Raw genomic sequence first — 16,921 nt, 5'->3', positions numbered from 1 at the left:
TCTCTATTCTGTACTCCTGGCTTGTTGTAAGAGGTTGAGTCAGAGGGATTTCTCTATTCTGTACTCCTGGCTTGTTGAGAGAGTTTGAGTCAGAGGGATTTCTCTATTATGTACTCCTGGCTTGTTGAGAGAGTTTGAGTCAGAGGGATTTCTCTATTCTGTACTCCTGGCTTGTTGAGAGAGGTTGGGACAGGGAAGGGGGAAAGGACAGATGGACAGAGGGATAACTCTATATCTATTCTCTCTCTCTTCCTGTCTGTCTGTCTGTCTGTCTGTCTGTCAAGCCTGTTGGGCCCTCAAGGACATTAGGCAGCAGTCCCGTGAATCTCTGGATGTGCACTGCAATGTGCATGTCTCTCTGCTGCTATTGTCCCCTGTGGCAGGATGGCTGGGGATGGCTGTCTGGCTGGATAGCTGGATGAGGCTCCACACCGAGTCGTGCCACAGCCCCACACCATAACAACCCCACTACTACTTGACCAGAGAAATGGATGCACTGCTGTGTTTTGAACCCATTATGACGACAGGGAAGGAGGGAGGGAGGGAGAGAGAGAGAGAGAGAGAGAGAGAGAGAGAGAGAGAGAGAGAGAGAGAGAGAGAGAGAGAGAGAGAGAGAGAGAGAGAGAGAGAGAGAGAGAGAGAGAGAGAGAGAGAGAGAGAGAGAGAGAGAGAGAGAGAGAGAGAGAGAGAGAGAGAGAGAGAGAGAGAGAGAGAGAGCAAGAGAGAGAGAGAGAGAGCGAGAGAGCGAGAGAGAGAGAGCAAGAGAGTGAGAGGGAAGGATGGAGGGGATTACATCATCTATATCGGTGGCTCATTTGCTTGTAAGCCTTTTCCCTCCCAGAGCCTCTGTATACACACCGTCTCTCCCAGTCCCATCATGCATTGGGTACATACTCTCCCAGTCCCATCATGCATTGGGTACAGTCTCTCCCAGTCCCATCATGCATTGGGTACAGTCTCTCCCTGCCACATCATGCATTCGGTACAGTCTCTCCCTGCCACATCATGCATTGGGTACAGTCTCTCCCAGTCCCATCATGCATTGGGGATATGAAGTGATATACAGTATAGGATGAATTAAATTTTAATTGAATTTAGATACATCTTCATAATGGCTGACAATCAATACATAAGTTATTTACATTAGTCATTATTATGAAATATTACAATTGGAATTTACAGGAACTTTGTACAAAATATGCCTGATGCCTCGTGTTAACGTGGTTGATTCACCTCGGGTCCTGTCACAGTCATTTCTGGAGAAAAAAATTGTTTTGACCCATGCATAAAAAGACTGATGGTTTATTAGTGTCTGGTAGTTGGTAGGTAATGGTAGAGCTTGAGTTTCCTCGCTACCAAGTAGCTGCTTTTAAAAGTCCATTAGAAAGAAATGGGAAAAAATAAAGAAAAAGAAAAGAAAAAAAACTCCAAGTACAAAGTACAGGGTCAGGAAAAATTACATTCTTTTTTTTTTTCCTTCGATCAATTTAAGCTTTTAGATTTGTATAATCCGGCCACGGTACCTCTTACCTGTTAGTTAGTTAGACTGCAAAAAACAACAACAGACCCGTTTAAATATATAATTCATTCATAATTTTTATACATCTGGCTTTTTATGAATATTTAGTTTATAAAAATGGACCATGTCCTTTTTAATATGATTTTTAAAACATTATATCTACAATTCATCAAAACATAAAACCTAATCACAATGGAACGTGTCAAAGTTCTAGAATCGATTAACTCTATTGATATGATTGTGGATTACTATATTTATGCAGCAACTTTCATTGCAATGAAAGATGGGCTTAGCTCTCTCGATGTCCATCAGCAATGTAAATAAGCACCCACCTGGGTAATAAATAAATAAAGCCAACCTCTCTCCCCTTGATGCCGCCCACACTGGCAATGCAGAGGCAAGGGTTATGCAGTACTGTCTCTCTCTTTAAACCAGGGCAGTTTGATGTGATGGACTCCTTGATTCTGTCAGTGCAACAGTCAGGTCAAAAACACTTGGCAGGTCAGAGCTTCAAGATCCACCGTCTTGCTATACTTTTACATGTGAAACCTTCATGGGAACTTCAATGGCCAGAATGGATGATGGGTCATGACCTCTAGGTTAAAGGTCATGAACCCACAAAATGGCAGGACAGAAACGGCAACACTGAAGACCCATTGGAATGTCCATTGAGAAGAGTGCCCCCTATTGACCAGCTGTGGTACTTTCACTTACAGTAGCCTGTTGTTGTTGGTCCCCATTTAAACCCCAAGCTCAGCCTAAGCTATGGGTGTGAAAGGAGTGCTGCAGAAATGACGAAATGACAGAAGAAATAACCTCAACTAGTTAAAAACTAAAAAGCGTTGTGTTCCATCGTTACAGATGGAGACACAACAGAAATGAAACAGAAGCATGCTTTTTAAAGGATGTTTTTGATATACAATAACTACAGGAAAATAGTCTATCAAGGATGAACCCCTTTAAAACCCTCTAGAAAGCCTTCCTGGATGCAGATAGCTCGGCTATGAACAAAATACATATACTAAACAAAACAAATCCTTAAAGTATATGCAAACACAAGCATAAATATTTGATCCACAGTTAAGCTACGAATGACAAATATTAGAGTGATATATTGAAATTTCTTCGGGAACAGGCACCATGTCTGTCTGTCTGTCTTTTTAAAATCTCTCCTCTCCTCTCCTTGAAGTGTCGGTCAGTCAGAGGTTATTCCCAGATCGGAAAAGAGTCACGGCAGATAGAAGCTGACTGTAGAAGAAGTGTTCGGGTGCTGCGCTCCTTCCTTCCAAAACAATTTTATTTTATTTCACACATTTCTTTAAAATGAATCAGCAAAAAAATAGGTGTGCTGTTTCTCTCTCTCATCTCCCTCTCTCTCTCTCTCTCTCTCTCTCTCTCTCTCTCTCTCTCTCGCTCGTCTCCATGATATCCCTCCATCCATCTCTCCTTAGTGTGCATAGTACAGCCAGTAGACCACGTTAAAGAAGGAGAACACAGTAGGGAAGATCATCCTGGACCACTTGTCGATAGAGTTCACATCAGCCAGGTCAGGGATGTTGACCTTGAGCTGCGAGGCCCGTCTCCGTAGGCGGGACTTCTTCTGGGTGGCGTGGCGCTCCAGGGCACTGTGGGGGCCTCCACCGTAGTTCTGGCGGGCCATGGCGGCCCTACGGTACTGCAGCGTGGAGCTGTCGTAGGCCAGCATGGTGTTGCGGGGGTCGCCTAGACCCCCAGCGCCCAGGGACCTGGACAGCTCAGGAGGAACACCCCCCATCTCGTTCTTCATCTCCAGGGAACCAAACAGGATGTTGTCATCAGTCAGGGAGGCGGTCATCTGTGATACGAGGAGGGGGGAGGAAGAGGAGGGGCGTGAGAGGAAGTGAATGGAGGCAAGGTTCATAGATCATCTTATTCTTAAATCATCTATGCTTACTTAAAATACTTAAAAGGTGTCTATCTTTACGGTTAATTAAAAGACGTGTGATTATTATTAGGTATGTGTTTTTATTTGTTCTCTTAGTTCACGTATTGTTCTGTGGTTGTACTAATGGGACACATTTGACTTAGCATAGTGTATTTACCATAACATTTTATATTTAATTAGAGATTATATTTCTATAAGTCAATAGCTAGTCATTACACATAAGTATAAGTTGACAGTCCTGTAAAGATACTATATATGTATACAGAACCAGTCAAAAGTTTGGACACACCTACTCATTCAAGGATTTTTCTTTATTTTTACAATTTTTTTACATTGTAGAATAACAGTGAAGACATCAAAACTATGAAATAACACATATGGAATCATGTAGTAACCAAAAAAAGTGTTAAACAAATCAAAATATATTTTATATTTGAGATTCTTCAAATAGCCACCCTTTACCTTGATGACAAATTTGCACACTCTTGGCATTCTCTCAACCAGCTTCATGAGATAGTCACCTGGAATGCATTTCAATTAACAGGTGTGCCTTCTTAAAAGCTAATTTGTGGAATTTATTTCCTTATTAATGCGTTTAAGCCAATCAGTTGTGTTGTGACAAGGTAGGGGGGTATACGGAAGATAGCCCTATTTGGTAAAAACCAAGTCCATATTATGACAAGAACAGCTCAAATAAGCAAAGAGAAATGACAGTCCATCATTACTTTAAGACAGTCAATGGTCAGTCAATACGGAAAATGTCAAGAACTTTGAAAGTTTCTTTAAGTGCAGTCGCAAAAACCATCAAGCGCTATGATGAAACAGGCTCTCATGAGGACCGCCACAGGAATGGAAGACCCAGAGTTACCTCTGCTGCAGAGGATAAGTTCATTAGAGTTACCAGCCTCAGAAATTGCAGCCCAAATGAATGCTTCATAGAGTTCAAGTAACAGACACATCTCAACATCAACTGTTCAGAGGAGACTGTGTGAATCAGGCCTTCATGATCAAATTGCTGCAAAGAAACCACTACTAAAGGACACCAATAAGAAGAAGAGACTTGCTTGGGCCAAGAAACATGAGCAATGGACATTAGACGGGTGGAAATGTGTCCTTTGGTCTGGAGTCCAAATTTGAGATTTTTGGTTCCAACCGCCGTGTCTTTGTGAGACGCGGTGTGGGTGAACGGATGATCCCGCATGTGTATTTCCCACCGTAAAGCATGGAGGAGGAGGTGTTATGGTGTGGGGGTGCTTTGCTGGTGACACTGTCTGTGATTTATTTAGAATTCAAGGCACACTTAACCAGCATGGCTACCACAGCATTCTGCAGCAATACGCCATCCCATCTGGTTCGCACTTAGTGGGACTATCATTTGTTTTTCAACAGGACAATGACCCAACACACCTCCAGGTGGTGTAAGGGCTATTTGACCAAGAAGGAGAGTGATGGAGTGCTGCATCAGATGACCTGGCCTCCACAATCCCCCGACCTCAACCAAATTGAGATGGTTTGGGATGAGTCGGACCGCATAATGAAAGAAAAGCAGCCAACAGGTGCTCAGCATATGTGGGAACTACTTCAAGACTATTAGAAAAGCATTCCAGGTGAAGCTGGTTGAGAGATTGCCAAGAGTGTGCAAAGCTGTCATCAAGGCAAAGGGTGGCTAATTGAAGAATCTCAAATATAAATGATATTTTGATTTGTTTAACACTGTCAAGGTAGATGTAGGTGGGTGTGGTGGTGGAATCAGGCGCAGGACGCAGAACGTTAGTCCAACAGACTTTAGTAGATGCACACAAAAACAATCACGAATAAATTCCCTGAGGCGAAAACTCAGCACGTAGGCGAAAATAACGGGCGCACTAACAGGTGCGACAAAACACTCCAAACAATATGGAGAAATAGCTCAACCGAGCAAACAGTAGAATAACAGCCTACCGGCACGACAGTAAAACAATCACACACAACACTAGACAAACACAAGGATAACTTATAGGACACTAATACACTAAACGAAAACAGGTGTGACAACAATCAGGCAAAAGCAAACGAACATAGAAACATGCAACGGTGGCAGCTAGTATTCCGGAGACGACGAACGCCGAAGCCTGCCCGAGCAAGGAAGAGAGGCAGCCTCGGCCGAAACCGTGACAGTACCCCCCCCCCTTGACGCGCGGCTCCAGACGTGCGCCGACTCCGGCCTCGGGGACGACCAGGAGGACGCGGAGCAGGATGCGTCGGGTGCCCACGATGGAATTCCGTCAGGAGAGACGGGTCCAAAATGTCTCTCCTCGGCACCCAGCACCGTTCCTCCGGGCCGTACCCCTCCCACTCCACTAGATATTGGAGACCCCCCATCCGACGTCTCGAATCCAAGATGGACCGCACGGAGTACGCCGGTGCCCCCTCGATGTCCAATGGGGGCGGAGGAGTCTCCCTGATCTCACTTTCTTGGAGTGGGCCAGCTACCACCGGCCTGAGAAGAGACACATGGAACGAGGGGTTAATACTTTTATACTCAACAGGTAGTTGTAATTTGTAACACACCTCGTTCAACCTTCTCAGGACTTTAAATGGCCCTACAAACCGCCGACCCAGTTTCCGACAGGGCAGGCGGAGGGGCAGGTTTCTGGTAGAGAGCCAGACTCGATCATCAGGTGCGTACACCGGTCCCTCACTGCGGTGGAGATCGGCGCTCGCCTTATGACGACGGAGGGCCCGCTGCAGGTGGACGTGTGCAGCGTTCCATGTCTCCTCCGAGCGCCGCACCCACTCATCCACCGCAGGAGCCTCGATCTGGTTCTGCTGCCAAGGTGCCAGAACCGGCTGGTAACCCAACACACATTGGAAAGGGGTTAGGTTAGTGGAGGAATGGCGTAGGGAATTCTGGGCCATTTCGGCCCAGGGAACGTACCTTGCCCACTCCTCCGGCCGGTCCTGGCAGTATGTTCTAAGAAACCTACCCACATCCTGGTTCACACGTTCCACCTGCCCATTACTCTCCGGGTGGTAACCCGAGGTGAGGCTCACCGAGACCCCCAACCGCTCCATAAAAGCTCTCCAGACTCTGGAGGTAAATTGGGGACCTCGATCAGACACAATATCCTCGGGTACCCCGTAGTGCCGGAACACATGGGTGAATAGTGCTTCGGCGGTTTGCAGGGCAGTAGGAAGGCCCGGCATAGGGAGCAAACGACAAGCCTTAGAAAACCGGTCCACAACGACCAGTATAGTGGTATTCCCCTGTGAAGGAGGAAGGTCAGTGAGGAAATCCACCAAGAGGTGAGACCATGGTCGTTGTGGAACGGGCAGGGGTAGTAAATTACCCCTAGGCAGATGTCTAGGCGCCTTACACTGGGCGCACACCGAGCAGGAGGAAACATAAACCCTCACATCCCTCGCCAACGTGGGCCACCAGTACTTGGCACTAAGACAGTGCACTGTCCGGCCGATACCAGGGTGTCCAGAGGAGGGTGACGTGTGAGCCCAATAGATCAATCGATCCCGAACCTCGAGCGGAACGTACTTCCGACCCTCCGGGCATTGAGGTGGACTAGGGTCGGTGCGTAACGCTCGCTCGAGTTCAGCATCGACCTCCCACACTACCGGTGCCACCAGACAAGACTCTGGCAGTATGGGAGTGGGCTCCACGGACCTCTCCTCCGTGTCATACCGCCGAGACAGTGCGTCTGCCTTACCATTCTGTGACCCAGGGATGTACGTGATCTTAAATGTGAACCGGGTCAAAAACATATTCCACCTCGCCTGGCGAGGGTTCAGCCTCCTCGCTGCCCGGATGTACTCCAGGTTACGGTGGTCCGTCAAAATGAGGAAAGGGTGTTGAGCCACCTCAAGCCAGTGCCTCCACACCTTTAGGGCCTGTACCACGGCTAACAGCTCTCTGTCCCCTACGTCATAGTTTCGCTCCGCCGGACTGAGCTTCTTGGAATAAAAAGCACAGGGGCGGAGTTTAGGTGGCGCGCCGGACCGTTGCGAAAGCACGGCTCCTATACCGGCCTCTGACGCGTCCACCTCTACCTGAAATGGCAAAGAGGGATCCGGATGCGCCAGCACCGGGGCCGAGGTAAACAGGTCCTTCAGCCTCCCAAACGCCCTGTCCGCCTCGGCTGACCACTGCAGACGCACCGGACCCCCCTTCAAAAGAGACGTTATGGGAGCTGCCACCTGTCCAAAACCCCGGATAAACCTCCGGTAGTAATTCGCAAACCCCTAAAACTGCTGCACCTCCTTCACAGTGGTTGGCGTTTGCCAATTACGCACGGCTGACACCCGGTCTACGTCCATCTTCACCCCTGACGCAGACAACTGATAACCCAAAAAGGAGACCGACTCCTGGAAAAACAGACACTTCTCTGCCTTGACATACAGGTCGTGCTCCAACAGCCTCCGCAACACTCTGCGCACCAGGGCCACATGCTCGACTCGGGTAGGCGAGTACACGAGAATGTCATCTATGTTCACGACCACCCCCTGCCCCTGCATGTCCCTGAAGATCTCATCCACGAATGATTGGAAAACTGAAGGAGCGTTCATCAACCCGTATGGCATGACAAGATACTCGTTATGGCCCGAGGTGGTACTAAAGGCTGTCTTCCATTCATCGCCCCCCCTAATGCGCACCAAGTTGTACGCACTCCTGAGATCTAATTTAGTGAAGAAACGCGCCCCGTGCAATGACTCCGTCATGGTCGCAATCAGCGGGAGTGGATAACTGTACTTCACCGTGATCTGATTGAGACCACGGTAATCAATGCACGGGCGTAACCCACCATCCTTTTTCTTCACAAAAAAGAAACTCGAGGACGCAGGGGAAGTGGAAGGCCGTATGTATCCTTGTCTCAGAGATTCGTATTTACGATATTCTTATCAACGAAATTCCCAGCCGCGCCTGAATCTACCAGCGCCTTATGCTGGGAATGAGGTGCTACCTGTGGAAAACGCACAGGTATACAGAAGTGTGCAACAGAGAGCTCTGGGTGAATGGGGCGCCTACTCACCTGGAAGGACTCCCCAGTGCGGGACCTGTCGTCTTCTCCCCTAGGAGGCCATCCCCAGCACCTAGCCGCGGTGTGTCCTCCCCGACCACAGTTGGTGCAGGAGATGGACCCCCTCGTAATCCGACCCCTCCTCTCTCTAGCGCCAGCGCCACCGAGCTCCATGGGGCACGGCTCGGAAGCGCTGGAGGGTGAAATGGACGGACCCCCCTTGGGACGTCCGCGGGTAGTTAGCAGGGCATCCAGCCTGATGGACATGTCGACCAACTGGTCGAACGAGAGGCTGGTGTCCCTACAGGCCAGCTCCCTACGGACGTCCTCACGTAGACTACATCGATAGTGATCGATGAGGGCCCGCTCATTCCACCCTGCATCCGCCGCTAGAGTACGGAATTCCAAGGCGAACTCCTGGGCACTCCTCTTCCCCTGCCGGAGGCAGAACAGACGCTCCCCCGCCGCTTTCCCCTCCGGGGGATGGTCAAACACCGCCCTGAAGCGGCGGGAGAACTCGTCGTATGTGATGGTGGTAGCGTCTATTCTCCTCCACTCTGCATTGGCCCATTTCAACGCCTTACCGGAAAGGCAGGAGATCAGGGCGGACACGCTCTCGTGTCCCGAGGGCGCCGGGTGCACGGTGGCCAGGTAAAGCTCCACCTGGAGAAGGAATCCCTGACACCCGGCAGCGGTCCCATCATAGGCCCTCGGGAGCGAGAGTCGAACTCCTCTGGGTTCCGGAGCAGGAATGGGCTGACTTGCCGATGGTGCGGGCAGGGACGATGGTGGTGGAGGTGTCCCTCGGGTCTCCCAGCCTCGGATGGTGGTGATCACCTCCTGCAGTGCGGACCCCATCCGCAGGATCTGGTCATTCTGCTCGCGGACCCTGTCCTCCAGCGTCGCCTGTGCTGCTGCGGCTCCTGCTGATTCCATTCGAGTGGTGTGTGATTCTGTCAAGGTAGATGTAGGTGGGTGTGGTGGTGGAATCAGGCGCAGGACGCAGAACGTTAGTCCAACAGACTTTAGTAGATGCACACAAAAACAATCACGAATAAATGCCCTGAGGCGAAAACTCCGCACGTAGGCGAAAATAACGGGCGCACTAACAGGTGCGACAAAACACCCCAAACAATATGGAGAAATAGCTCAACCGAGCAAACAGTAGAATAACAGCCTACCGGCACGACAGTAAAACAATCACACACAACACTAGACAAACACAAGGAGAACTTATAGGACACTAATACACTAAACGAAAACAGATGTGACAACAATCAGGCAAAAGCAAACGAACATAGAAACATGCAACGGTGGCAGCTAGTATTCCGGAGACGACGAACGCCGAAGCCTGCCCGAGCAAGGAAGAGAGGCAGCCTCGGCCGAAACCGTGACAAACACTTTTTTGGTTACTACATGATTCCATATGTGTTACATAGTTTTGATGTCTTCACTATTATTCTACAATGTAGAAAATAGTAAAAATAAAGAAAAACCCTTGAATGAGTAGGTGTGTCCAAACCTTTGACTGGTACTGTATGTATATATATATATATATATATATATATATATATATATATATATATATATATATATATATATATATATATATATATAATCATTCTCATGGAGAAATCCTCTTCACTGTCATCTCAGAATTTCAGCCAACCTGTGGTTAACATTCTGTGGTTAACATTCTGTGGTTAACATTCTGTGGTTAACATTCTGTGGTTAACATTCTGTGGTTAACATTCTGTGGTTAACATTCTGTCTAGTCAGAACAAGACAAACCAAGTAAACAAACAACGTAAACAAAAGGAAGAAATGTGAGAGGATAAAGGTTGAGAGAAACAGTAATAAGGAAATATTGCAAAGATGAAGGAGAGGTTAAGGCTGAAGGTTCAGGGGTCAAAGTTAGGTTTAGGTTAGGAGAGACGCTGTGAGGACTGAGGAAGTGGATCGGAAGTTTCTTCATCCATAGCCTGACTTCAGAACCAAACAAATCTCTAAATCAAATAAGATTTTCAACTTATTAGTAAAAATAAAAATAAACCTCATATCTGTTGTTTATACTCTGTTCCAAGGCCACTCAGTTGGCAAAACTCAGAATGAGAAATAATATTTTATCTTTTTCTTCTCTGTTAGGCTGAGCGATAATATGTCACTAACCATCTCATTTCCTTTCAATTGCTTCACTTGTTATTTGGGAGAGTTATCAATTTACCTCAGATATTCATTTTTCTGTCATATCAATATTAGCTTTGGAATAGCTTGTAATTACAACCAGCATTTCCAGTCCCTCCATTTTATAGGTTTCCCATCAATTTAAGGTGTATAATATCTTCACTGAGAAGTAGACTGTGTCCCAAATGGCACCCTATTCCCTATTTTGGCCCTGGTCAAAAGTAGTGCACTAAATAGGGAATGGGGTGCCATTTGGAATGCAGACCAAACTATGCTGTAATTTATTTAACCATTACTATGACATGTTTGTCAGGAAAATGCATGAAGAGCAAATCAAGAGAAGGGAAAAAACACAATGGTAGGAAGTGATGATTAAAGTTGCCTTTAAAAATCTATAGAATACAAATCAAAGAAATGCACAAAAATACTACAGTATTTTCCTCTGATCGGGGGGTTGATTCAGATTGATGACATTTGTTAAAGTTTTGACTTTCAAAACCTTCCAGTACCTTATTTCTTTGCTCGCCTAGTCCTAATGCGGCATCGTCCACAAAGATGGGATCCCACATCGTGTCATACGCGTCAATTTCCCTCTGTTTCATTCTGGCATACAGAGCATCATCTCTCTGAACTACATTTCCCACCATCCACTGCAAGCATACAAAATCAGCACTGTTACCATGGAGAAATCGCAGCTTGCTGTCAGATGTTGTCAGATCCTGGTCTAACTAATAAATATATATTTTCATTGAACTGTGGGTTGATAGATACACATGGCTACACCAGTGTGACATGAAGGTGTAGTAGAACCCTGGTAAAGGACATCACGTCAACAGTTGATCACAGAAGCATCACATTGACCTTGAGAGTAAGAATAACCTGTGTTCTCCTACTGCATCCAACACCACATTCCACCAACAACACAACCTTTCTAGAACCATCTGTCCCTACTCCCTTCCTTTCCAGAGACGCCTACCTTATTGGGGTCGGGTCGGAGTTTCTCATTGTTGGCGACAGCTAGTTTCTCGGCTGCCCTCTTCTGCCTCTGGGGCCCCCGTCCAAAGAAGATGTAGTTGACGAAGGCGTACTCTAGCAGGGCCAGGAAGACGAATACAAAGCAGCCCATCAGGTACATGTCTATTGCCTTGACGTAGGGGATCTTAGGCAGCGTCTCTCTCAGATGGGTGTTGATGGTAGTCATGGTCAGCACCGTAGTGATACCTGGAGATCACATTTTACATTTACAGTCAACGCATTCACCAGAATAATGTCGTAAACAAATAATTCAGAGCCTATAAGCTTTATAATAGTTATCAAAAAAACACTGGAGATCATTGGAAAGAGAATTTAGTCGTAAACAAGCAATTAAGATGACTAATTATAAAACGAGTGTTTTCAACGTTACTGTCCTCACCTGCTACCCAGACGATAAACAGTTTTTCATGATTGTTTTTCAATTGTGCTCTCAATCGAATCAAAAACTCTTAACCTAAAATGGGTGTCAGGTGGGTGTCAGGTGTGTGTCTTCAAAGTAAATGAAATCAGCTACAGTTTCTATCTGATTCTGTATGCGATAAGGGACCAGAATAACCCTGTGTCCTCCTGGTACAGGGTCAGGAAACAATAACCCTGTGTCCTCCTGGTACAGGGTCAGGAAACAATAACCCTGTGTCCTCCTGGTACAGGGTCAGGAAACAATAACCCTGTGTCCTCCTGGTACAGGGTCAGGAAACAATAACCCTGTGTCCTCCTGGTACAGGGTCAGGAAACAATAACCCTGTGTCCTCCTGGTACAGGGTCAGGAAACAATAACCCTGTGTCCTCCTGGTACAGGGTCAGCAAACAATAACCCTGTGTCCTCCTGGTACAGGGTCAGGAAACAATAACCCTGTGTCCTCCTGGTACAGGGTCAGGAAACAATAACCCTGTGTCCTCCTGGTACAGGGTCGGGAAACAGCCAACAGTGAAGTGAAAAGTAAACTAGCGTAGTAGTTTGGCACCCTTACAGACCTAATGAACCCACATGGACAGATGGAGCCTCATTCTACCGACCTAATGAACCCATATGGACAGATGGATCCTCATTCTACCGACATAATTAACCTATATGGACAGATGGATCCTCATTCTACAGACATAATGAACCCATATGGACAGATGGATCCTCATTTTACAGACATAATGAACCCATATGGACAGATGGATCCTCATTACCCAACATCCACATGACACTTCCGCCTATTTGTGTGCTGGCACACGTGTGGGGGTATGTGTGTGTTCATTCATGGCTGTGTATGTGTGTGTGTATCAGTTCCAATGTGAGTTTGCATGCCTGCCTGCGTGCGTCTGTGCATGCGCGTGTACGTGTATGTGAGTATTGGGTCTCTGTCCAAATTCCAGGGGACCAACCACAGGGTTCAGGAAGGTACAGACCCTGTGTCTGTAGATATAAGAAGGTACAGACCCTGTGTCTGTAGATATAAGAAGGTACAGACCCTGTGTCTGTAAATATCAGAAGGTATAGACCCTGTGTCTGTAGATATCAGAAGGTACAGACCCTGTGTCTGTAGATATCAGAAGGTACAGACCATGTGTCTGTAGATATCAGAAGGTACAGACCCTGTGTCTGTAGATATCAGAAGGTACAGACCCTGTGTCTGTAGATATCAGAAGGTACAGACCCTGTGTCTGTAGATATCAGAAGGTACAGATCCTGTGTCTGTAGATATCAGAAGGTACAGACCCTGTGTCTGTAGATATCAGAAGGTACAGACCCTGTGTCTGTAGATATCAGAAGGTACAGACCCTGTGTCTGTAGATATCAGGAGGTACAGACCCTGTGTCTGTAGATATCAGAAGGTACAGACCCTGTGTCTGTAGATATCAGAAGGTACAGACCCTGTGTCTGTAGATATCAGAAGGTACAGACCCTGTGTCTGTAGATATAAGGAGCAGCCCAGTGTTACCCCCTTTAACCGTCTGGGCAGCGTCCCAAATGACACCCTATTTTTTTTTTTACCACAGCCCTATGCGTAGTGCACTACATAGGGAATAGGGTGTCATTTGGGACTCAGGCCTGGTATTAGTCACAGCGCGATTCATCTGTGTTTTTAGACCCAACACACCCATTGTGTTTGATACGTTAGTCATCTGCGTGCATAATCTGCATTTGGTCAGATTCATAGGTATTATGAATAACTCTGCCATCCATTGGCCTCGTAGTCACACAGCTGGCTACGTCTGTTGATGCTGCTCTGCATGGCCTCACACAGCTGGCTACGTCTGTTGATGCTGCTCTGCATGGCCTCACACAGCTAGCTACGTCTGTTGATGCTGCTCTGCATGGCCTCACACAGCTGGCTACGTCTGTTGATGCTGCTCTGCATGGCCTCACACAGCTGGCTACGTCTGTTGATGCTGCTCTGCATGGCCTCACACAGCTGGCTACGTCTGTTGATGCTGCTCTGCATGGCCTCACACAGCTAGCTACGTCTGTTGATGCTGCTCTGCATGGCCTCACACAGCTGGCTACGTCTGTTGATGCTGCTCTGCATGGCCTCACACAGCTGGCTACGTCTGTTGATGCTGCTCTGCATGGCCTCACACAGCTAGCTACGTCTGTTGATGCTGCTCTGCATGGCCTCACACAGCTGGCTACGTCTGTTGATGCTGCTCTGCATGGCCTCACACAGCTGGCTACGTCTGTTGATGCTGCTCTGCATGGCCTCACACAGCTGGCTACGTCTGTTGATGCTGCTCTGCATGGCCTCACACAGCTGGCTACGTCTGTTGATGCTGCTCTGCATGGCCTCACACAGCTGGCTACGTCTGTTGATGCTGCTCTGCATGGCCTCACACAGCTGGCTACGTCTGTTGATGATGCTCTGCATGGCCTCACACAGCTGGCTACGTCTGTTGATGATGCTCTGCATGGCCTCACAAGAAGCAGCTAAAGACATTTCCGAACGCAACATTAGATCCATCCCCTATTTTTTTATTCAGCTATATCAAACCTGGACATCAGGGATAGATAAACCAGTCAGGTGCATATTTAGGCATCATGGACTCAGATGAAAAACAGACAGACAGACAGAGCCAACCAGCCAGCCAACCAGCCAGCCAGCCAACCAGCCAGCCAGCCAGCCAGCCAGCCAGCCAGCCAATCAACCAGCCAGCCAGCCAGCCAGCCAGCCAGCCAACCAGCCAGCCAGCCAACCAGCCAGCCAGCCAACCAGCCAGCCAGCCAGCCAGCCAACCAGCCAGCCAGCCAGCCAGCCAGCCAGCCAGCCAATCAACCAGCCAGCCAGACAACCAACCAGCCAGCCAATCAACCAGCCAGCCAATCAGAGAAGGCAATCATGCATAAGAGTAAAGCTAATGAGAAAAACAACAAACAGGATCTAGTTCAACCAATAAATCCCCTGACAATCCCCTGACAATCACCTGACAATCCCCTAACAATCACCTGACAATCACCTAACAATCACCTGACAATCACCTGACAATCACCTGACACAGGTCAGTGGGCTGAGGTGCTCATTAGGACCTTATCCTTATCAAGTATTTTACATAATTATTGGCCAATAACCTGGGTTACGGTTTCACAAATCATTCACAGTACTAATATGATTGTCATTAGATAGCAATAGGATCAAGGTGCAAGGAATCTATCTAATTGCAATCGTAGCTGGTTTATGGCAGTATATTAATGCTTCATTTATATACATCACCCATGGAAAACGATGCATATTTTATATGACATTTCAAACGATGCGAACACTTTGACACCAATGTTTGTAAACATGGCTATACCGTATACGTTTAATTTGATTGATTGATTGACTGACTGACTGATGAATCTCAGTGGCTTTATTGATCGATCGATGGGCAGTCTTACCAAGGGCCACTCTGGCAGCGGAGGCATCATAGTTGATCCAGAAGGAGACCCAGGACAGGATGGTGATCAGGATAGAGGGCATGTAGGTCTGCAGGATAAAGTAGCCGATGTTCCTCTTCAGCTTGAAGCTCAGAGACAGGCGGGGGTAGGAACCTGCACGGAGGAATACAGAACTTTATTTTATTTTATTTTTTTGCTTTATTTAACCAGGTAATCCATTGAGAATACATTGTCTTTTACAATAACCACTAATGTGGTGGGAATAAGAACTCTAAAGCATAGAAAGGTAATATACAGAATATCTGTGTATCACTCCTGAATAGCTACAGTATAACCGTAGATATACATACAGCACCAGTCAAAAGTTTGGACACACCTACTCATTCAAAGGTTTTTCTTTATTTTTTTTACTATTTTCTACAATAGGGCTATCTTCTGTATACCACCCCTACCTTGTCACAACACAACTGATTGGCTCAAATGCATTAAGAAGGAAAGAAATTCCACAAATTCCACAAATTAACTTTTAACAAGACACACCTGTTAATTTAAATGCATTCCAGGTGACTACCTCATGAAGCTGGTTGAGAGAATGCCAAGAGTGTGCAAAGCTGTCATCAAGGAAAAGGGTGGTTACTTTGAAGAATCTCAAATATAAAATATATTTTGATTTGTTTAACACTTTTTTAATAGTTTTGTGTCTTCACTATTATTCTACAACGTAGAAAATAGTAAAAATAAAGAAAAACCCTTGAATGAGCAGGTGTGTCCAAACTTTTGACTGGTATTGTAGGTATACTGTATCAAAATGGCCGCCACTGTGTACCTGTGGAGAAGACCACGTTCTTGGAGACCAGTTTGTAGTCCACGATGGAGAACTGAGGCAGCTCTATTCTCTCCACCCCAGACACAGCTCCATCTCCCCCTCGCCAGTAGAACTCAATGTCATCAGTGGTGTAGCCATCTGCAGAGGACAAACACAGGTACTGGAGTCTTAGAATACATACCAAACTAACATAGTGGGCCAAAACGGGAGCAATGCTCAAATGGTTATGGTCAATGTCAAAAGGCAGGGACACAAGTCTCTCACACATGTTGAGTTGACAACTGGTTTTCCTCATAGGTTCTATTCTTGGTCCTGTAATGCTTACTATTTACATCAATTATTTATATTCTGGTTTGTCAAATGCTCCTAGAGAACATAATGGGAGGTTTAATAATAAATACAATTAGAAATGGAGATTACAGAGGACATTTCAGGGGACCAAAAATTGCTAGCTAACTGGGTAGATCCTCTGTTCAGCTTCTATGGCTGAAACCCCATGCAGCGACTCATGGACCCTTCTATTGTGTTATCCCTTCCGTTGTGATAACCCTTCTCTTGCATG

General features: G+C 46.7%; 1 protein-coding gene across 1 annotated transcript; it reads right to left on the bottom strand.

Moving 5' to 3' along the window:
* Positions 1-2,966: 2,966 nt before the first annotated feature.
* Positions 2,967-16,497, bottom strand: LOC311125240 (gamma-aminobutyric acid receptor subunit beta-2-like; the record flags this gene model as incomplete). Its single annotated transcript, XM_084199292.1, has 5 exons — positions 2,967-3,353; positions 11,146-11,286; positions 11,613-11,857; positions 15,534-15,686; positions 16,360-16,497. Coding segments are annotated over 5 exons (1,064 nt in total), but the record flags the coding sequence as incomplete, so codon positions are not given.
* Between the last annotated feature and the right edge of the window lie 424 nt (positions 16,498-16,921).

Source organism: Coregonus lavaretus (genome assembly GCF_964263955.1).
Source record: "Coregonus lavaretus genome assembly, contig: HAP1_SCAFFOLD_5557, whole genome shotgun sequence".
In the NCBI taxonomy this organism is placed as follows: Eukaryota; Metazoa; Chordata; class Actinopteri; order Salmoniformes; family Salmonidae; genus Coregonus; species Coregonus lavaretus.
This window is presented reverse-complemented; position numbering and strand designations above follow the sequence as displayed.